A 23,171-nucleotide genomic window follows, 5' to 3' on the forward strand; every position below is an offset into this window, starting at 1 on the left:
GAGTTATTCGGAGCACGCCAGACACGCGGCCCGGGATGGGCATGGAGGGACGGTATCTGGGTTAGGTGCAGCCTCGTTCACCCCGCTGTTAAATCGTAATGGGAATGATTACGGGTAAAGCCGCAGCGGGCCAGGGAAGCGCCCGCAGCCCCTATCCCGGTGGGGAGCCCCGGGCCCGGTTACCGGGGACCAGGACAGCGGTGGGGGGGAAGGCCGCGGGGCCTGCCGGGAGCTGCGCGGTGTTATTGTCCCGCAACATGCAAATGAGGCACGGCCGACAACCAATGGGAGCGGCCGCCGGCTGTGGCGCAAGCGCGTTGGGGAGGGGAGGGGCTGACCTCGCCGCCCAGCCCACTCCGCCGAGCGCCGGGGCCTTAGCACGCGCGGCCAAGATGGCGGCTGCGGGAGGCGGGCGGCGCAGCGGGCACGGCCGGCTCTGACCTGGCCGCCGCACGGCGCGGCGGGAGGGTGCACGGAGGCCTCCGCGGGGCAGCGCCGGCCGGCTAGGGAGAAGGCAGAGCCCCCCTTCGGGGGGGGGGGGAGAGGGAGTTGTGTGCGGAAGGCGGGGGCCGCTGCCGGCAAGCCCGGCCGTGAGGGGCCGGCGCGCGGGGCGTGAGGGCGGGAGCCGGCCCGGAGGGGTGAGGCGGCCCGCGGCGGGGGGAGGGTGAGGGGCCGGGCCGAGGAGGGGCAGCGCGGGCTGAGGCGAGGCGAGGCGAGCTGAGCCGGCCGGCGGACAGGGGAAGGCTGGCTCCCTGCGGCGGGCGATCGCAGGGCAGGCGGCGGCTGCGCCGGTGGCTCCCCGCGTTCCTGGCTCTCGGCTGCTGGGCGCCCCACGCCATGTTCTCGGTGCTCTCCTATGGCAGGCTGGTGGCCCGGGCAGTCCTGGGCGGCCTCTCGCAGACGGACTCCCGTGACTACAGCTTGGTGACAGCCAGCTGTGGCTTTGGCAAAGATTTCCGCAAGGGCATCCTCAAGAAAGGCATGTGCTACGGAGACGACGCCTGCTTCGTGGCCCGGCACCGGTCGGCAGATGTGCTGGGTGAGTGCTGGCGAGCCCCGCTCGGGGTGCTGGGGCGGCGTTGGTGGCGGTGTCCCGGCGTCCTCCGTGAGCCGCACATGGCAAAGCGGCTCAGCCTTCGGCTGCAGACAAAGGAAGCGGTTCCGCCTGTAAATGTCAGTGCGAGTTCTCTTTTTTTAGCTTTAGAAGAAAGCTTTTGTACTCTTTGCCGCAGCACGATACCCGCCTCGCTCAGCACACCATTGGGACGGGGTGCTGGGTGCCCAGGCCCAGCCTTTGCACCTCACCTGTAGGTACCTTCAGGGCCTGGTGCCTCCAAAAGCTGGAGAAACAGCGTGTAATGTGTTTACTTTCCATGTGCATTTAAACCCTAACCAAGCCCTTTGTGTGTGCATTGCATTTCCCCAGAAAAGATCATTGAAACAGACACTTCCTGATTTTTAGCGTGTGCTGTGTCCTTGTCAAGTGGAAGGCAAAGTGACATTGAGACTGGCTTCAAATGTCAAACTTCAGTTTCAGTGTTTGCTCTATCCTGATTGCGCTCTCTGGTTTGGATTCACGTGTGAAATGAATCTGAAGGGTTCAAATTTTAGGAGTAGTGAATAATTACAGATAATCCGTGGAATCTTTGGTTTGTGAGGAGCATTGCTTTCGACTGTGCTTGACCTTTCTCCTGTGTAGTCAAGGTTGATTTTGGCTAACTGACGCTTTGCAAAAGTTAGTTTTCAAGCAACTGACAGAAGTAAATTTTCACCAGAACTTTGACATTAAAAAGAAAAAGCTTCTTCCCCCCATTTTGATTTTTATTTTTTAATGTAATCCTGGTGGGGTTGCACTGCAGTGTCTCGTGATGTGTTGGGGACTCTTCACAGCCCAGTGCTGTCACCCAGAACTTGGTTGCTGTTTCATGTAGCTGAGATGTTTCTTCAGGAAGCTGTAACTTGGTGCTAGGTAACAGTATTGCTGATTATTCTCCAGGGAGCTGCTACTCTGAGGGTGATGCCACAAGTTTGAAGATGTGGAAAACAGGTCAATGCATATGAGACACTCAGCGTCTTTTGTGTTGTGCCTGTTCCAGAGAAACTTTTTACTGTTAGAATTAGCTGTTGGACAACTTTACTTTAGCATGTGACTGGGGCTGCTTTTAAAGTTCATGCTAGGCCAGACTGATAAATAACTGAGCAATCAGGATTTGCCCATAAGAGAAATGCAGGATCTCCTTTACTTATAGGTGGACTCTTTGCATGGGGAAGTGAGTAGATTTGGATGCATTTGATGATGCTTAGGGAGTTTTGGCCATATTTGGTAGTTGCCGTATGTGGACCTACAGCTTGTCCTGTCTTCCTGCAGGAATGAACAGAGATTTGTGTTTCTAAGTTGGGCTTTGCATTAATTTTCATGGCAACTTCAAAACAAACAGAATTGTAGCTCCACTTTAGGATCAAACAGCAAAGAAGGCTTCAGACCAGCATGTCTTAAGCACTAAGAAGAAAATAATGTAAATAGAAAAGCTGTTGGGTTGGGTTTTCCCCTGTACACTCTGCAAACAGGAATGCTCAGGATGGGGTTTGATGCAATCTAACTTGATGCTTTTCCTTCATCTGTAGACCTTAATTTTACAGACATAGTAGTTTGCTCTTTGTTTCTGCTGCCACAGTCATCTCATTGCTCTCCCTTTCTCAACCAGTTCTTCTCCACAGCTGCAAAGGGAGTTTCAGCACCATCGTTCCTGCCTTTAGTTCTTGTTACTCTCATCACAAATCTGAGGTTCCTTAACGATTGTTTTTAAAGAGCCTCATAAATTGTCTACTAACTCAATACCTGCCTGACTCTGCACCTCAGCAGAACTGCCTGAGCTGAGCTGTTGCTTTTCAAGCTTCATTTTTCAGTATTAGTTTAATGAAGAGGCTCACGTGGCTTTAGCTGGAGCAAACACTAGACACGGTGAGAGTGCTTGTAGAGAACAGTTCATTTCCAAGTGTATCGCTTGGAGTTATCCTGCCCTGGTAGTCATCAGTGACAAAGCCATGCCAGACAATGAATTTAACATTCTTGCATGCCAGCCTTTTCCAGAACCAATATATGGGAAGCATGCCTGTGTGGGATGGATATGGGTGTGGTGTAACAGTGAAAGAGCTACTCCCAGCCATTTGGCATGAGTGCTTGGGGATTCATTTTCTTAGGTCAAACAAAAGTGTTTATAGCAGATGCAAATATGCTAAACACTTCTTTTGTTCTATGTATACTGTGTAGTCTAAAGCCTGAAAACAGTGTCTTCTAGTCTGTGCTTCATTCTTTCAGGGTAAGATCAACAGAAAGCTTATGAAGATTCATGTTGTTTCCAGCCCTCCCATAGTACTTAAGGGCTTGATGAGGCCTGTTACTGGTGTACTTGAAGCCTTGAGGGGTTTGACTTTTGTTTTTACTTTGGTCTGGGACATACCTGTTAAATTTGGATGTTTTCTTTCCATTCTGGGGACAGGGAGAAACAAGAAACTCAGAACCAGGGTGTTTCCTTTGGGATCACTCTGAGAAAAGGAAGTGGCTTTACTACCAACGTTAATCTCTAGAGCTTTATGATTCAGGCCTGCGTTTCCTGCTGCTCATACCATATTGTACCTTTCTGTGTGTTCACTGTCAGGGTCTTGGTTGTCCAGATCCCCAGGATATTCAGATATCTTCTTGAGATGTGGTAGATGTCGTGTACTACTTCAGGTCTGAAGGCATGCCCTTAACTTGTCAGGGCAGAAACACTGTCTTCAAAGCTGAAAACCAAAACTCTTCAGAAACTGGCACCTTTTGTTTTTTCCTAATCCATGTGCAAGTGGAATTTTCAGTGCACAATGAGCAAACCTCAAATTTAAGAAATGAACTTAAACACTTTATATGAACATTTCACTTATTTAATGAAACTAAACATGAAGCTCGTTTGTCAGTTTTGAGACCTCTCATGCTGGTGACTGGTTTTTTCTGTTGTTGGGATCTGCCTTTTCTTGCTTATTCCTGCCTTATCAGGCTCCTCATGCCTTTGCTGGTTTTTATGGATTTTCCAAGCTGTTGTCTGACTCATTATTGAAACACTACAGCAACCACTGTGCATCCCGTGACAGCATCACATACAATGTCTGTGCTGGGTAGAAGTTTGGGTGTAGCCAGTGGGACTTGACGAGTCTTCCAAACTATTTCTGTCCCCCAGCAGTAGTAGGAAAAAAACCCTCTGGCAGCAGCATATTGTTTGTCCACTGCAAAGTTAAAAATTGGCAACTCTTGTATCTGCTGCAAATCTGGATTTTTAAAGGATTTTTGGGAAGGGGGGTATTTAGGGCAGCTGCTCTAAACTGAAAGGAACTGCACTTGATTTGAAAGTCAGGTTTGTCAGCAGCCGGCATAAGAGGTGTATAAAACTCAGTGACAAAGCCCCTGCAATATTGTTGGTCTCATTGTCATCAAGAAAAGTAAATTAGAAGATATAAAAGGATTTATAGGTGAAATGTCAAGGTGGTTTTGGCAGCTATAGGGGAGGAAGGGACTCTGATGCCTGAAGGTCATGTAAGACTGTGTTAAGTGGTTTATTTGGTATCATACCTATTAAAGAGGTGGTTCTGTATCACAACTTACCACACTGAAGGAGGCAAGTTGTCTGCTTGCTTCGGAGTAGCCTTTCACCTACTCTGGTAGGAGAACTTGGGACAGCTTAAAGGGAGTAACAAGTGATGTGATAAAACTTGTGTATGTGTCTTAGCTTGTAATAGACCAAATGAAATTTTCTTTTGAACATGGGGGGGTAAGTACTGTCATTTATAGAGAAACTACAGGTTGAGAAAGATCCCCATTAACAATGATATCCACTGTCAGTTCAGCTACTCCAAATGTCAGCAGCGCTCTTCTTCAGTAGCATTGACTGTCACCTCTTGGAAATGTGGCAGCTCTTCCCGAGAATGAAACTTCAATCTGGTTATTCTTTACCACAGTGTCTGCAAGGGCATCGCACACAGCATGTTCTGATCAGCATTTGCAGTTGTACACGTTTTAGTTGTAAGTGCTCTTGGTACTTCTTGTAGCAGATAATTTGCCATTCATAGGTAGATCAGGTCTGTCAGAAATCACAGAAGGTAACAAAAATGAGCAAAGCTGAACATCATGCAGTGAGGTGTTAATCATACCTATGTAGTAGCAAATGTTGCAGAAATCTGCTGTTTACTTTGCTTCATCCACACTATTAATACTGTGAGCCTGAGATTGTTTGGGCTGTAGGTAATTTCAGTGTGGATTGACTGATGCCTGTCTGTCTGTCTGCAGTACTTATCCCTCTTCATCATTTATGTGCCAACCACCAGTAGCACTTCAGCTGTGGAAATAAGGTCCACGGTTGCTCAACACCTTGAGAGGTTAAATAGTTATAACTGTGCAGGGAAGTTCTCATAAAACTTCCAGAAATAAATAATTTAGTGTTCTCCTGTAGCTCCCAAAATGCACTGAGCGACTTTTCAAGCTTAAATAAAATAGGTAAGAGATCTACCTGGTGAAAACCCATTTCAGAAACAACAGAGTATTGTAGCGGGGGGGAAAATACAAGGAACTACTGCTCTTTCGTGGAAGTAGATACACACTTTAATGTTTTCAGTTCATTGTTTCTCCTTCAGTTTGTTCTTCAACATTGTCTCTCTTGCTTGTTGTGCCTTATTGTCACTTAGGCAGTTATTCTTCCAGAACCTATTTCATGCAAGGGTAGTTTAAGGTCTACTGTAACTTTTAAAATGCACAGTGTGAATAAGTAACCTTTCCCTTTGTAACTAGTTATCAGTCACACGCAATCTGCCTTCAGGGATTTGTATTTAACTGGGTTATTTCTTAGTCAAAACCTTGGGAGTGGAGGGTAGACACCACTTGGCTCTAATTGGGATCCTATACCCACTGCTGGTGGAGCTGGTAGGAGAGTTGGTGCTGGCTCTGGGCATGTGACTTCATGGGGTGGAGAACCTATCTAGGTGTGTGATTTATCTCATTGCTGATAAAACAAGGAATCTTAATCAGTTTGTCTCAATTCTGGTATGTTGATAAATATTAGGTGCTGTAATTTACAACTTGCGTAGCACAACAGATTGCACTTTGTTACCATTTTAGCCTTTCTTCTATATGTGATGTGGAATGAATTCAGTCACAGATACATCCTTATGATATTCTTTCATCAGTGATTCATTGCTAACTCAGGTAAGGCTCTCAAGATACTGAAAGTTCAGTGGGATATATGGAGTGTCTCACAGAGTTATTTGTGGTGGCATGCAGGGGCAATTCCTGCTGGCACCCATGTGCCTGCCAGGTGCTTCTGTGTGTGAAGGTTATCTGTAGCTGATGCAATGTTTGAAAGTATTCATCTTTTCATTTTTAGGACAGGGTGATGCTTTTGGGCTCTGGCCATGGGCAGCTTAGTTTGCCAGCTAGCCAGAACTTCCCCACGTAATGCTATTTATGTTAAACAGGGTTTGTTCTGAACTTTAACCGTTTAAACTGTTTAGTTTATATTTGCTCTGCGCTAGATACGACATCTGGATCTGACTTACAAAAGCATGTGGTGAAAGGCACATGTTACTAGTGTTGGCACTGACTGCCTGCTCCCTGGGCAGTTAACCTCCTGTGGTGGCAGTCAAAACAACTTCACATTTGCATTTCAACTGGTATTTTATCCCAGATGCTTTTAGCATTTTGAAGTAAATCTTTACAAGTTTCAGTGCTGGTATCTGCACTTGCACAGTTTTGGTGCTGCAGCATCAGCCACTTTGTGCCTTGTCTTTGAAACTTCCTTACAACTGTGTCTCGCTGAGACATCTTGATACACCAAATCTTTGAGAAAGTAGAAAGAGCCAGTTTTCGGACTGACACATGCAGCAAGTATTTAATCTGGCAGTAGTATTTGTGTCTTTTCCAGGAGTGGAGTGTTAACTCTCAAAGGATTCTGAAAGGTCTCCGTGATACAGTTAAATACTTGAGAAGATTTCTGCTTTTGAAGTAATTTATTGTGAAATTTCCAGTTGCTTTATTTACAGCGGTGGTTCATCTCACTGCAGGCGTTCCACTGGGTCACATGGACACGCGTGTAAATCCTGCATGGGCTTGAATAGGCAATATCCAAAGAAATGGTCTTCCTATAAAACTTTCTGATGTACTAAATAGCTTAGAAAAAAGCCAGGGTTGTACAGTGCAATTTCAGCAGTTCTCCTCAGCCATGCAGTTTGTCTTAAGTGTCCTGTGGTTCCTAGCCTGTAAGAAGGTTATTTTAAGTTAAATGGTGGGTACTGGAAGACAATATTCAATGTTCTACAGTGAAATCTAAGAAAATGAAAACCCGAGTAATCTTTTTCACTTGTTAGAACACTAGTTATTTTGAATATTTACAGCGGAGTTTGTCTTAGATGAAAACAAAGATAATAGAAATAGAGCTTGGCATTATTCCTTGGCAGTGATACTGCCAATAGCAGTACCTTTGAATTTCCCTTTGACAGAGGGAAAACATGGTATTACATAAAAACTAAACCACTTTTCAGTTGAGTGTTCAGTTCTTGCTACTTCTGGCATTTAAAATACCTCACAGATTGTTTTGGTTCTTATTTGCTATGTATCAAACAGCACAAAATTTTCTTAAACTTTCTCACTTACATTTCATCTATGTCAGTAGCAGTTCATTCAGTCTGTTTTAAAATCACATGCTCGTTTCCCATAAACCCCATTAGTTGGTTGAGAATGTAGAATGTAAAGATCCTGGTTTCATTTTAAAACCACACTGAAGGTAGGACAGGATGGCTTAAGACCTTGGGGAATGTAAAAATCTTATTTTAAGGCAAAGCCAGTAAAGATGGATGTTTTCCAGGTGGCATTGTGTGATGCAGGGCTGCTTGAATGTGCTCTGCCCGTGTACTGCTGTGGGTCTGGGTGGCAGCAGTAACTCCTGGCGCTGTGCCGGAGCAGGAGGAAGCATTTGACTGCTCTGGCAGTGCTTGTGAACCATGCTTTGGGAGCCAACAAGGTCATTTATCTTAAATTAGATGAACCGACCTATCATCTGTAGGGGATAAAGCTTATAAGAAAAAGAGGGGAAACGTAACCAACCCCAAACTTTTGCAAAGAACCCCACATTGCCCATTTTGGGCAAGGACAAGAAATAGATGCCAGTGATGGTATGTGAGTTAGTGACCTGATGGGGTGCAGTGGAGGTGTTACAGTGGAAGCAACTCCAGGGCCTGCTCCTGAATGCAGTTTGCTTCTGTGTCAAGATGGACAAGGAATGCACATGACTGTCTTGCTGCTTCTTAACCAGACTGTTCTCGTAAGAGTGGTACAGAGCTAAGTCAGAGGACCCACTCGTGGACCATCCAGAGGGTGATTGTTGTGGAAGGCCCTATCAGAATGTACATAAAGCTGTTTATAGCTTGCAAAAAGCAGACAGGAAAGCAGACAAACAAAGCCATTTCACGGCTCAAGATAGAGTATGAAGTGTGCTGCCATGAGTGCAGATTCAGATTGCCTGCCTGGAGTAAGAAGTGAGCAAAGAAAAGCAGGTGGCATACTCTTATCTTTGCTTGAAAAATGGAAAGAGGTTTTGATAATTAACCTTACCAGGTGCTTGCTAAGGCTGCTTTCTTGTACTCTATACTAGTGCTGTAGTATAGTTGCTGTTTAAATATTCTAGTTGCTGTTTAAATATTTCCCAAGAAGACTAATGTGCACATGGCTTACTGATCGCTTGAGGGAACTCCGTAACTTCAGGTGAGCTTGTTTTGTAACCACCTTGGGAGCCAAAAGCTTTGGGCAGTTCTTGTCAAACATCATCTTCTCATTGCATTAACCCTGCTGCCAGTGAAGCAATGCTGTGTTCAGCAAATCTGAGTACATCTGAGTAGCAAGAGTACATCTGGATTGTGTTCATGTTAAAGGGAAAAACTTCATGTAGAACATTAAAAACTTCATGTAAAGCAAGCATCATCATCCAAATGAGGCTTAGTTTCCATTTCAAGTTGTAGATCTAGAACTTTGTTAATGATCTCTTACTCTAGACTTGTCTGTGTGGCAGCAGAAAGCAAAGGGTTAGTCCAGTCCTCAGCTGAAGTTGTGGGACCTGTACAGAGGATTACTTTCTTCTTGAAGAAACCAGAAAAGGCGTTTCCGAGAATGCCGGGGTTGCTTTTGCGTCAGCTTCTTCCCGGGGTCTGCAGAGGTGAATACAGGGATCTGCATTCCTGTAGCATTCTTCTAAGAACACAAACAGCCAAAGCAGGTGTCTAAAAGGTTGTGCACTATTTTTGGGAGAAATCTGATCAATGTTGATAGGCTGTTCAGACTCTGGCTATAACCTCCTGTCAGATTATCGTGCCAAGGGCGGCTCTAAAGCTTCCGTCTCAGTTTCAGATGGTGTCCGATGTGAAGGGCATTTGTAGAGGAGGCAAACCCAGTTTCACCTTCTCGGGCAAATTTTCATGCCTTTGCTAATAGTGGTGTTCTTTTTCTGAGGACACTTGTTCTTTAGCACAGTCTGAGCTCTGAGATTGCCTCTTTGTGCTTTCATCAGGAACATGTTATTTAGCTTTATTATGTTACAGAAACTTGCACTTGAAATGGTCAGTCCCTTAATGCTGAGGATCAAAAAGCCTTCTGGAAACATTTCCAAGTAGAGATATTTTTATCTCATAAATAATGCCTTCAGACAGTATTTTACTTGTATCATGAAGGCCAGTTGAGGAAGTTCAAGATAGTTCAGCCAAACAGCCAGCAGAATGTCGTAGCTGCTGCGTGTCTCTCTGTGACCACCCCCTTTTCCTATGTGCATCTTCCCTGTTTGCCCCTGGGGTGGCTCAGCAGCTTCCCAAGCTTGGGCAGAACTAATTTTCTGATATAAAGGTGGTTTTCAATAACTGAATGAAGATGGTCTGGATCATAGTCAGGTTTCATACTCTTGCTTTTCTGAAGCTGTAGGCAACAGACTCCTTGGAAGGCGTAGGTCCCAGCATTGTGTTGATTATATGGTTTTTTGAATACACGGCTAAAATGGAAGTTTAGTTTCTACAGAAATTGGTATTACTGAATGTCCCTCATGAGCACATAGCTTGAGAAGAAACTTTGGGCCCCTGAATAGTGAGGAAGAGTTTCTTTATCATTTCTATACTAGTGAAAATCTTAACAGCCTTCACATTTGAAATGAATAAAAACTCTTCTTTCTTTTTAATGGGCTGGTGAAAGGTTAATGGGATCGAAGCCTCCTCTTCCTCCCACATTCCCCACTACTTGTTCTCTAGTGAAGTCAGCCTCCTCACAGAGTCCTCAGCATTAGACTTTTACCTTCTCTCCAGCAAATCAGATTATATTTAGATTTTTGCCTGGGAGCTGATGTCAGGAGTTCTTACAAATGCTTAGAAGTTCCTTTTCTTAATAGCAATGTTTTTCAAGGAGGTGCCATGTCCTACTTTTTAGTTACTGAATATCATAAGTGATGTAAAGAATTAAAAACCTCATTTTGGAAACCATTTCTGTTCATCTTACTCTGGTTTTGTGTTTTCTTCTAGGGGTAGCGGACGGTGTAGGTGGCTGGAGAGACTATGGGGTCGACCCATCTCAGTTCTCAGGGACTCTAATGCGAACGTGTGAACGTTTAGTAAAAGAAGGACGGTTTGTACCAAGTAACCCTGTTGGGATTCTCACCGCAGGTTACTGTGAGCTGCTGCAGAACAAAGTACCTTTGCTTGGTAAGAGAACACAAATACATAAACTGGATCATAATTGTATGTTACTTAGACATGTGCTTACTCAAGGTTGCTTTTATATGTTGCCAGCTTCTACAACAGTTTTGCAGGCAGTTATCTTTTCATTACCCAAAGAACATAGAAATGAAGTTGTCTTGGTAGCACCCTTATTTTCTCTGGTATGTTTAAAAACTGTCTTGATTCATTCAGTGATACAGGGTAAGTGTGTGTATGTATAAAAAACTGTGTATGAAGGGTGGTTCTTCAGCAGTGCTTGCAGAGAATGCAGTAGGGTGCACTCACACACGTGCAGCCTGTGCACTCGTGCTCTCTGTTACATGTGTATAAATAACTGTTCTCTACTGGGAACTCCTGATGGTTGGTTGTGGCTTTTTGCTAAAGCTGTGCAAGCAGAAGTATTTTCTGATGATAATCAGACATGGTTCTGCTCGTGCCTTGCCTTCCTGCTCCTGTTGCCTTTTATGTCCAAGGAACTTTAAATCTAATTGTTTGGCTTAAGTCATTTAGATCATACAATCGCTGGTACTACATATTATTTTTATAATTCCTTGTGGGGGATTCATTACAGGCCTTTTGGAAGGCAAACTCAAGTAGATGCTTGGCATATTCTCTGTCAAACTTGATTTTAGACAGGGCATCGAGCTGCCTTGGGAAGGGTGAGCAGATAGGCAGCATTTGGGCTCTGCTGACAGCCTTGAGAACAGGATACTTTTCTAAAGGGCATGTGACCTCTTCTGCACTAAGAAAGTGTCACCCTGCGAGATACACATGCTCCTCACCTGACCTTAAAGTTCTATGCCAGAGGAGTGCTGTGTAAGCTATATTTAACTTGTGTGCTGAGCTTCGGAACAGATGTTCTGGCATTATGTGCCTAAAGAATAGGTTGGAACCTCAGAAGTGACCTTAAGTATCACTAAAATAGCAGTGGTCGGTAATTACCTCAGGATTTTGTGTGTTTAGTAGCGCTTATTTGTGCAAAGCAGATGTAGCTGTAAGTGATCCACAGAGTGGGCCACTGGTGAGAGCTCTCACAGCGGCTTTGTAGACGGAGGCAGCGCTGCTTGGCTTGACCTTTCCAATGCTGAAAAGCGGCATATGCTGAGTCACAAGATCTGCATTCCACACATGGCCTCCTGGTTACACTCTGCTAATAGAGTTAGAATTTGGAAGTAATGATCCTTGGTGTTTCTCCTTTAACAGAGAACAGTATTTTTGGAAGTAGAAACAAAGCCCTGGAATTACCGTGGCAATGAGCATTTAGAGTTTAGTTAAAATAAAGAGAAGGGAGAGGACTTCATTAAGGAGGATTCTTCAGGCAGTTAACTTTTCCTTGCTGTTGTGCTTTAAGTCTTGACATGTAGCTCATCAGAATTGAATCTAGCAAAGATTTTAAGATAAAACTGAAATGGGAGGAAACTGTGGTGTTTAATTAAACGCTATTCTTGCACTGCAGAACAATCTTGGATGCTGTCACATCTAAAATCTGAGTTTTTCCCAAGATGCTGCTTTGATTTGCCACTCAGTAAGAGTGGAGAAGATCCTCTGTATTCGGTAGAGAACAAATTAAGGCCAAGTGTATTGCAGGGAACTCCCTGTGTTAGGAAGGGAAACATCTGGAGTAGGTGGTGCCTAGAGCCAGCTGGACTTCTGCAAGCCTGATCAGAGACTTAGCTCATTGCAAGCCTGTGGTCTGTCCAGCATGTAGCTGGACACTCCTACGGGAAAGAAACTCCTACAGGAAGGATGTTCGGATAGAAGGTGAAGACTATTCACCAGCTGGTGGTATGGAGACTTACGGAGACTTAACTTAGAGGCAGAAGTCAAGAAGAAAAGCTTTAGCTGTATGTCATCATCTTCAGTTCTTTTGGTGGATGAGCTGTTCTCTGTACTGAAATTAAGTGATTGCTGTTTGCTGCAGAGGCGTGTATGGGTATTTTTGCAATACAGTTGTGTCTGTGGCTTGCAACCAAGCACAGCTGGTGGCTACTGCTCAGTGAATGAATCAAGAAGTCCTCTGTGCCCTCAAGCATGGCTGGGATAGTTCTGAGCATGATTGATGAGTAGATATGTTTCTGCTCTGTCCTACTTGAAGCTGGAATAGCATTTGTTTCTGAAACATCTTTCCTTTAAACTTGTGAAGTTGGTATCCTGAAGACGTGAGAGGATTAATGTTATTTTTTAAACATACAGATAACTCTCCAGAGCCATGCTGTGAAGAAAAGCATTTTGATGTTCTGCCAAGAGTAATGCAATAACACCTCATACTTAATTGCAAGCAGTTTTTTACTTGGCATGGTTTATTTACAGCTGATGAGTGAAACTGTGTGGAGAGCACCCAGCATTGTATGGATGCTGCTGGAATTCTATTATCTCAATGATTTTGGAATTTCAGTATTTTATGTGACTTGTGTAAATCCAGTCCTATAGCAGAATGTGCTGACATATGTTGGGGTGGAAAACTGTAAATAAAGTGGAACAAACCAGGTATTTGTCAGCATAATGTGTTTACCAAAATCAGAGCAGGAAAAGTAAGTTCCATGCAAAAATCATAGGTTGTGTTGTAAAGATTTCCAGCGTTTTCCTATCTTCAGTGTATATTAATTTTGGCATTATTATTTCCATTTCTCATTTGTAAGCTTTGAGAACTGTTTGAATAATTGGACTGTGAAAGTGAAACCAGTGAAAGACTAAGCAGTTTCTGTAAGGCCAGCTCCAGTTACCATGTTCTGTTTGCAGGAAGCAGCACAGCCTGTTTAGTCGTTCTGGACAGGACAAGTCATCGTTTACATACAGCCAACTTGGGAGACTCTGGATTTTTGGTAGTCAGAGGAGGAGAAGTAGTCCATCGATCCGATGAGCAGCAGCATTACTTCAACACTCCGTTCCAACTGTCCATAGCTCCACCAGAAGCAGAAGGCGTTGTCTTGAGCGACAGGTAAGATGGGAGGGGAACTTAAATCTTTAATCCGTGTATGTGGTCAGCTCCAGAAGGTTGCAGTTCTGCTGCTGTGGTGCTCTTTGTACAGTGCTGTGTAGCACGTGGGATTTAAGCATGTGTCTGATCCGAGGATCTTATACCTGCCCCTGTCTTCAGGTACTGTGAACATTTCTCACCTTGAGCTTCACAAACTCTTGCACAGTCTGAATTTATGGAGCTAATGATGATGATTCATGGTGGCATATTCCCATAGTCTGTGGCATGTTCTGATCCATGGGAGGATGTTGCTCAGTAAAGCTGCTCCCTGCTCCCGTTGTCCTGCGTGGGGGGCTTGTCTTACCAGGAACTTTCATTCTCAGTCCCTGTGTCCTCTCCTGAGGCTGGTCTGGAGTAAGCTAATTTAGATGTCTTGGCACTGAGGTAGTAAGTACTTGAAGAACAGAGCACTGGGACATGTGACTGCAACTGGTGTTTCCAAATAGCTGAGTTTCCCGCAGCATATTGTATTTGACCAAAACGAGCAAAAAAAAACCTGTTTGGCAGAACACCAAGCTGGGAAATGAGAGTATTAGGAAAGGACAATCTGTTCACAGAAATGAGTTGTTTCAGAGGCAGACTTGTACGTGTGTCTTCCCCGAAGAATGTCAGGCTGATCCATCCTCTGACTTTGTGAAGTCTTGCCAGCAATATTAAGTAAGAATTAAAAACCCCAGCTTTCAAATATGTATTAAAATACAGCTCTCAAATAATACTTACACGCTTACTGAAGTGATATATTTCATGGTGTAGTGGGAGGTGTCCTTGCCCATGGCAGGGGTTGGAACTGGATGATCTTACAGTCCTTTCCAACCCAAACCACTCTATGAGTCTGTGATATTCCCCTTCTGAATACAAAGAGATGATAAAGATCTCTTCTGAATACAAGGATCTTCAGAGAGTGACCACACTATATAGGGAATACAGTAGGTACCTTTTTTGTACAAGGTTTGTACTCAATGATCTTGAGGGTCTTTTCCAACCTAATGATTCTGTGAAACACCAGTGCTGATGCAGTGAGGGCTGTGACTTCAGTGCCAAGATGATGATGTTCTTTTTGCAAATGTGAAGTTGGTGAAACTCCTGACCGTTCTTGCATGTGGCTTTATTACTTCATCATAAGACTGCAGAGAGGAAGCTGGGGCAGCACTCTGAAATTAGAACCTTTAATCAAACCTCTTTATTTGGCTAAAATGAAATGATTGTTTGGAATTCCAGAGCTGTAAAAGAAAGAAAAATCTTTATTTTTTGGAGATTTTGTGTCCTTCCTGGGAAGGCAAAACCCAAAAGCACAAGGAAAATTGATAATGTCCACTGGAGTCAGCAATGTGAGTCATCACACAGTACGGAAAGGCAAGATAAATGAGCTCCTGCACTTCAATTCTGAGTCGTGATTATAGCTCTGGCGCATCTCTGCTCTGTTCTTGATGTTAATTAGTGCTCACGGATGTTGTCTAAACGCTTCTGCAGCACCTTCTTTTTCATCTGTTGTCCCAGTTAAACGTTACATTTGGCTGTCTGTGGGTATAGGCAATCTTCATTCTTGTCAGCCTTCCTGAGCCAAGCAAAGCAACTCTTCTGCTTTCTGGCACAGCCAGATGGCATCGGCCACAACAAAGATCTTTGAAGAATCTTAAAGAATGAAGGGTTTGTCACTGCCCTGCTCCTGAGAATCAGATTTGGCAGCAATATCCATGGTGAAATTGGGTATTTTCTCCTCTTGGTGTTGTGTAAGGTATTGTGTGTGAGCAGACCAACTGGCTGTGGTCTCCTGGTAGCCATTCCTGGGGTGTTTCATATTCCATTGCATTAGAAAGTGATTTAGAGTCCTTAAGTGTTTTGGCCATTCCCGTTACAAATTGGCCTTTTGAGTACAGCCCTCTTACATATTTTGGATGAGTGGGGAGGAAGCCCTGAGCTGCCATTCTACTTAATGGTTTCCATGGAGATCCACTTGGGAAGCAGATTAGTTTGCAGGATTGTTCATCTGGGAATTTTAAATGCAAATCCTTTGTGTGATAGCTGGAACGTTACCTGTTTGCAATCACAGCTCCTCTGTTGTAGCTCTCTTGACAAGCCATCCCGGTGCAAAAGCTCCACAGTTAGTGATTATTTCTTTCTTTTGCAGAGAAACAGGTAACAGTAGTGAATTACAAAAGCTGCTGATGGGTTTGTTTGACATCACTTGGTTTCTTGGTGAAAGCTGGAGTCCTTTCCTCTAACATATCTGTCATCTTCACAGCCCCGATGCTGCTGATAGTACTTCATTTGACGTCCAACTTGGAGACATTATTTTGACTGCAACAGATGGACTGTTTGACAACATGCCTGACTACATGATTCTGCAGGAGTTGAAAAAGCTGAAGGTAAGAGTGTGTATTCGGAATCTCTCATGTCTTTTGCACTGGTTATCCCTTATAGTTACAAACATTATTTTTTATGCATGTAACTTCTGTATCTCATGTAAAAGACCCACCACCCAGTGCTGTCATATGGAGACTTTTCAGTTAATACATGTGTGAGCCGGGGAGAGGGATCTCTTGGATCTGCACCCAGGCTGAATCCAGAAGCAGCAGCTTGGGCATAAATTGCCCAGGTCACTGACTAGTGATGGAGGGAGAGGAGGAAGGGGAAGGCAAGATGATCAGGAGCAGGCTCTTGGCCAGCTGCTCACCCATTGTATTTTATGTGTACTTGTACATGAATATACAGCATCTCTGATGGCTTATTTGAGGGGGTGAGCTGTATACTTCTAAATAATGCAAAGCTTTTCTGAAGGGTTATAAACAGTCGTTGTGAAGCAGTATGAGCTGTGTGAATTGTGAGTTACGTGTGCTCCAAGATAATGTTCCATAAAAAAAATATTTCCTGGCAACTTTTCCAGGTTAGTGACCACAAATGGTCTTTCTAAATAGTACAAATACATTAAAATATTTTAATTTGGATGAGAATATTTAGCTTAAGGCTGTTTACTTACAGAAAGTATACTTAGGAGATATCAATATGTATAAGCTCCCTGAGGAAACTCTTTTGCATGAAACAGAGAAGGTTAATGTGTAGAATTACAGTGTGGTTTTGAAAAGGTTCTGCCTGCTCTTATCCTGCAGCTACATAAGTGGTAGGTGGTGTCAGACAGCGGGTCCTGGCAGACACAGTGTCTCCGAGGCCTCTGCACATCAGGCAGACTCGTGTTTCCCCCTCTCTGTGGTCCCCACTATCACTGTCCCCTCTTCTCAGTGCACTATTCAGGTCTGAAATGGAACGTGTGAGCACAAGCTGTGACAGAGGCTTTATCTGGTTAGAGGAGGCACTGGCAGCACTGAAGGTGTGTCAGGGCTCTGTCATGGTTTGGAAGGGCCTGGTGGGCTGGTCACTGACCTGCGGGGCTTTTGCTTATGCTATAGCCAGATCCTACCTGTTGCTCACTGTACTCCCACCTTCCCCTTTGCTGGGCAGAGTCGAGGTTGGCCAAGGCTGGTGCTGGAGGTGGAATTCCCTTGTGGAAGACAGAAAGTTGAGCTCCACCTTTTGGCGCGTTTGGGAAAGGCACTGAACTTCCCCGTGAGGTTCAGCCGAAAGTTAATCATGGAAGTGCCTGCTAATTCCCCAAACTGCGGGGAAGACCCTTGGAGTGACAAGGCATTTTGAAATACCTGCAAACAAAAAGTGCAGTGGTTGTAGTGTCATGTTGGCTTGAGTAAGAAAAGTTGTGTTCTTGAGTAAGAAAAGTCTTACTGAAACTGGAAAAAAAATAGCACTTAAAATGCAGCCTGTGGAAGTTTGTGTGCTCAGAATGTTTTTTCTCATCTCACTTCTAAAGTTCCCCTTCTCCACAAGTGTGTTCTTGTTGATTTGGGTAAGAGGATCATAGAAGTAAGACTTTTATTCAAGGGAAAACATAATTACCTCAACAGAGCCTCCTTAGTGAGGGAAGGATGGCTCTTGCAGTGTGAGCTGCGAGTAGAGCTGTCAAACACCCCCTTCCTTCAGGTGAGACTGTTTATTTTGAGTCTTCTGGGTTTCTAAGTTCCATAAATCCTCTAAAACTAAGTCTTTACCTGATAGGGAACATGAGCTCTGACCTCCACTTGTGGAGCTTTGAAGTTCTAACCCAAATTTAGAAAGCCTGAAAGATGGTGAGAGTTCCATTTGGAAGAGAAGATGGTAACTAGTGCCCTAATCTGAGAAAGAAGGAAGAGTCAGGGATCCCTAAAACTGACGTGCCCTGGCAGAACAGTTACCAACACTGTGGACTTCATTCCTATGAGAATAAACTTTTCTTCCTCCTTAATTTAGAACTCCAACTATGAGAGCATACAGCAGACTGCGAGAAGCATTGCTGAGCAAGCTCACGAGCTGGCATATGATCCCACTTACATGTCGCCGTTCGCACAGTTCGCATGTGACAATGGGTTGAATGTGAGAGGTAAGGTGGTTTTTCTCCCTCCTCCTCCCACTCTCGCTATCTTTAAGAACTCTTGAGCAAAGTGAAGTTCTGTTGTTCCCAAAATCCGATGGGAAAACAGAGCGTTGGGAAATGTGCTTGGCAGGAGAGCACCGCACTGGGGTGCTGGGTTTGGCGAGGACACCAGCTCTTGGTATAGGTCATGGGAAGCTCCTGTGGGGAAGCTCCTGTGGGAAGCAGCTGGAGCACAGAGAACACAACATGCTCATCATTATTTCATTTCATTTTAATCTAATATGTACCCTCGTGCCCCAGGAATCCTGCCTGAGAGGAGCTCTCCAGGCTCTTGAGGAAACTGCTTGTTCCTTGGATTGGGATGTGATTGTCGGGGTGGGTTCTGGGGTTGGTTTTATTATTGATGCTTTTTAGCCAAGATGCTGCCCACTCCTTGGGGTTTGATTTAGTTTTTTTGGTTGAAGTTTCTGACCCTTGTACTGTACCATCAGCATCCCCGTCCTCATCCCCATGGCAGGGGGTTGGAACTGGAAGATCTTAAGGTCCCTTCCAACCCAAACCAGTGTGTGATTCTAAGAGTCTTAAGAGTCCTTCCTAAGGGTAGAGACAGTAGCTGTAAAGCTTGGGTTCCACATTGCTACAAAGCTCAATCACTCAGTAATGAACCTGCAGATCTCCCCAGTCCACAGGACTGGTCTGAGTTCCTCCCTAACGTGGTACCTCTTCTCTGAGCTGTTTCTGATTTGAGTGGATTCCTGTAGCTGTCGAGGCTTGAAAAGTGACCGCTAAAACCATTAAGTGGCTTTTAGAAAGATACACAGTAATACAGTGCTGGAGAAGAGGTATTTGGTTTACAGTAGGAATTCCTGAGCAGATCCTTATTGCAGGTTGCTTGTACCAAAGTGATGTTGGGGTTTTGTGCATTCATTTAACAGTCTGCTAGAAACCAGGCTTTCTGCCCTCTGGCTGACAGCGATTGTGAGGGTTCTGTGTGAGGGTTCTGTGCTCCTTTTAAGAGCTTGTGATCTCACCACGGCACAAAAGGAGAGCGCTTTTTGCTGTGTCGGGTGTCACTGCTTCCCTCAGTTGTGTTTCAGAAAGGAGGTGGAGGAAGCAGAGCTCCTGGGTCTACACAAAACAGTTCTTCAATATTTAAACTATCTTTAATAAAAGAGCTTTCCATGGGGGAATGTCTCAGATCCTGAGGTGACCGCTGTGGCTGGATGAAACAGTTCTGCTTTTCTTCCATTACAGGGGGAAAACCAGACGACATCACCGTCCTTCTGTCTATAGTAGCCGAGTACACAGACTGAGCTGCCCGCAGCGGCAGCCCCCGTTCGCACCCCCGGCTCCAGCCCCACACCCGGTTTCCTGCTGGCAGGATCCTTCCTTCCTTCGCAGCCGAGCTCGGCAGCCGGTTCTCGAGCTCGTGGCCTGAAGCCCTTGTGAAGAACCACTCTCATAGTACACTGGTCTTTGTCTGCCAGCAAGAAATGAAGAAGCTCAAGGCTTGAAAAGCATGTGTCTCAGAGCTTAATCATTGTCCGTAAAAAGGGGGAGGATCGATCCCACGTCGTTACTGCATTTGAAATGTGACTTCCTTTCAAAGGAGTAGAATTGGTTTCTCATCTTTCAAACTAGATTCAATAGATACAACCTCTCCAGGAGGGCATATTACTCTGCTTACTAGAAACGTTCACTATTCATTAGAGGGTATGTTACAGAACAGAGTTTCATAAGCATAGTCTTGTTACAGTGATAGCTGAGGTTTCGTGTTTCTAAGCTCCGGTTTTCAGGAGATTTCTAACTGCTGTAAACATTCTGCTCTTGCCATCCATGGTGTCAGCCTTAGGAGCCTTTTCTAGTACGGAATTTCCAAAACAAAAATCCATACTTAGTTCAAGTTCTATGGATGCAAATGTGTTTTGTGATTTCAGGTGCTTTAACTGTGATCTTAAAAAGTTCTGCAGATCATTTGTCCGTAATGGGCCTGGTATCGGGGTGTTTGGGCTGTGGAGAATTTTAATTTAATTTAATTTTATGTTATTTTTTTGAAGTACAAATTCTAACTCGGTGTCAGCAAACTGAGCGGGGCAGAGCCGAGGTCCCTGCAGCATCTTACCCCATCGCGGCAGCGCAGGGTGATGTGGCGCAGAGAACAGCTCATCCTCAGCTCTGCCCTCGCTTCTGGCAGCTGATGCTGTTGTTAACGAAGCTTAATTTGTGTTCAGAATTGCCACTCGCTCGTGTAGAACAGAACGTGCTGCACCCGTTGAGGTCCAGTCGATCCTTTGACTCGCAGACGAGCACCTCTCTCTGCTCCTGCTGTGGCAGCAGCGGGAAGTACAGAACCTATTAATGAATAATCAGCTAAACTTACATTTCAGTAACTCAAGTTTCGGGTTTGGGGAATGAACCTTAATGATGTTTACAGTTCTCTAACAGCCACTTTGCAATATGACATTTCCTTTCGAATGACCGTAGCTCCCGTTTGTTCCCCCCTCTTCCAGCAAGCTTTCCTTTTCCTTTCCTGAGGTTCATACAAAACAAGCTGATAGCTGTAAAGATATATATATTTTTGGTCAGGTTTTTGGCTGGGTTTTTTGTTTTTGGGTTTGTTTTTTTTTTCATTAACTTTTTTGCTGGTAGAAGAGTCTGTAGAAATAAATTAAAGCCATGTTTTTATATATAAAAAGTCGGGTAATGTTGCTGTTTAGGTGAGTGCAGTTAAACTCGGTCAGTAAGTAATCTTACCTGCTCTCCAGAGGAGATTTTTTACTACCTGGTTTATTGTATTAAAACTGTTTAAGTTTGAGGTTACCTCAACCTGTTTAAAGAATTTTTGTGGACTTGTACTGTATATTTGCGTAACTATGTCGAGCTTTTATTTAAGGTCATTTAACATGTACCATGTACATGTCATTTTACTATATTTCAATGCATCATGCTTGTAACAGGCATTTCAGTTATAATAAGTGATTAATTTGGAAGCTCTTCAGTAATTTATCTGCTATTCCTAAATTGGCGTCACGTTAGCGATGGATTTTACATCACCTTGTAATTACTTGTCAAAATGCCTTAACCACCCTAACTTGACCAAAATCTGATTTTGGTGAGGGTACGGGGAGGATGATGTTAATGAAGAAGAATTTACTGAGTTTTGTGCTACCTGGAACAGTGAGTGGTGGATAACTTTGCACAAATTGTGAGTCCTCGTTGTTTTCTACAACGGAACAAGCTGTTCCCGGCTGTCTCCCAGAAGGAATGTATCCACGCTGCAGCACAGGGCTTTGTTTCTCGCGTTTGGGAGGGACGTTTCCCTCTCAAACCTTGGGTGTCTTTTACATTTTACTCTCCAGTATTTACTGTCGCGCTTCTTGATTAGAGCAGATTTGATCAATTCTTCTTTCCCTTCACCTTCCCTTCAAGCGATGCCCCTGTAGACCCGGACTGCTGCACTCTCACCCCTCGCTCTCAGCACGCTCATCCCCAGCCCTCGGTAGTTTTTTCCCCTCTCCGCTTCCTAGAGGTAGGCACGGGGAGACGTTTGCGGAGCGGATGGCGAAGGCGCTTGTCCCCTTGCGCTGTGCTCTGCCGCTGCGGTGCCGGGATCGGGAATTCCCGATTGGAAGCCGTTGGCAGCTGAGCACTATCAACAAAGCCGTTTGCCTCATATCACACCGTGATTCTAGTTTTTTATTATTAAGAACAAATTTGGGTTTTGATTTACAAATCATGAGTTAATCCCTCACCGGACACACCAAAGACCAGTAAAGCTTATAGCTTTTCCATCTGTTTATAAAGCAATACTGTATTATAAAGAATTGATATTTTTATCACATGCTTGATTGTTTTGGGGTTTGGTTTTTTTCCTTTCTTTTAAGATGTGCACTCGAAACATATCAAACCTGATTTCTTCCTATGAACTTAAGCTGTCTGCGCACAACAAATTTAATGGAAAAGGAAATGACAGGGCCCATCCTATCAAAATCCTTGTAAGCGATGCATGAAGCAGTAACACTTCCTAGGAATTAGCTTATTGTGGCTACTCACGAGAGGAGCGTACAAGAAGGGTTGTTCATGCCATGGAAGCGTGTGTGAGCGGAGCACGGGCTGACTCCCGGCTGCACGGGGGGTTTCTGGTTGTGGTCAGGAGCTGGTGGATCGGGAGCGATGAGCTGAAGGAAGAGTTTTATACACCAGTAACACGTAACACCCGGGGCTGGTGGGAACTGGGGTTCCCAGGGCGGCGTTATTGGGTGTTTGGGCAAACCAGGGCTGAGATGTGGTGAATTGGAAACTGTGGTTCCTTGCTCCTTTTACAGCTATCTTTGGGAGACCTGCGACATCCAGCTTCCCTCTAAACGTCCTTTCTTGGTGTCTATGAAGAAGGTTAAATGGCTTAAAAAAACCCCCAAAATACAGATCTTGGGACCAGGCAGTTGCAATGAGTTGAGGAGAAGGGAGGGGTGAGGGTCTGGCAAAGACGTGGAGGATTTTGTGATGGAATCTCCATCTCTTGCTGATGGACATCCCTTCTCTGCGGAAAACCCAGCTGTGTGGGTAGGAAGGGGCTGTGTGAAGTAGTTTCTCACAAAGATAGCTGAAATAATGAAGCAAATCTGAGTCTGTATCTAATGAGGATGCTTTTTTGTTGTTGTTAAAATGAGACTATCATCTATGCTTACCTAAGAGGCGATTATGTGAATTTCATGTCTGAGGTATAACTTATGCAGGAATAGTTCTGTAAATACATTTAAATGAATTGTAAAGATATTTAATAAATATAGTATTTATACTAAAATGTGCTTTTTAAAGTAAAGTTGACTGCAAAACTTCTGTTTGTCAATGCAGTGATGTCGGTGGTGGCACAGGGACCTGCAGCCACCGCTGTGGGGTGTTGGGCTCTTGTTTAGACCTTCATTTGGTATTCCCAAATCCCTGTGTGAACGAAAGCGGGCTTTCCTAGGAATTTTCAGGGGAAATTTGGTATTTTATCCCAAAGTGATT

At 44.4% G+C, this 23,171-nt stretch overlaps 1 protein-coding gene and 1 long non-coding RNA gene across 3 annotated transcripts; both read left to right on the top strand.

Moving 5' to 3' along the window:
- The first annotated feature begins 338 nt into the window (after positions 1-338).
- Positions 339-22,887, top strand: PPTC7 (protein phosphatase targeting COQ7). 2 transcript variants are annotated; one of them, XM_030500823.1, is made up of 6 exons: positions 339-1,039; positions 10,570-10,749; positions 13,504-13,702; positions 15,984-16,107; positions 18,038-18,167; positions 19,416-22,887. In XM_030500823.1, the coding sequence occupies exons 1-6, from the start codon at positions 838-840 to the stop codon at positions 19,472-19,474; spliced, it is 894 nt and encodes a 297-aa protein (XP_030356683.1). In that variant the 5' UTR covers positions 339-837; the 3' UTR covers positions 19,475-22,887. The 2 variants fall into 2 exon arrangements, with proteins under 2 accessions (XP_030356683.1, XP_030356684.1); XM_030500824.1 differs by lacking the exon at positions 18,038-18,167 and having other exon boundaries at positions 697-1,039; positions 19,416-22,878.
- LOC115614250 lies at positions 2,766-9,446 on the top strand. The gene is made up of 2 exons (XR_003993667.1): positions 2,766-7,286; positions 8,040-9,446. It is a non-coding gene; the product is annotated as an uncharacterized LOC115614250 (long non-coding RNA).
- Positions 22,888-23,171: the final 284 nt, after the last annotated feature.

This window comes from Strigops habroptila, chromosome 11 (assembly GCF_004027225.2).
Source record: "Strigops habroptila isolate Jane chromosome 11, bStrHab1.2.pri, whole genome shotgun sequence".
NCBI lineage: Eukaryota > Metazoa > Chordata > Aves > Psittaciformes > Psittacidae > Strigops > Strigops habroptila.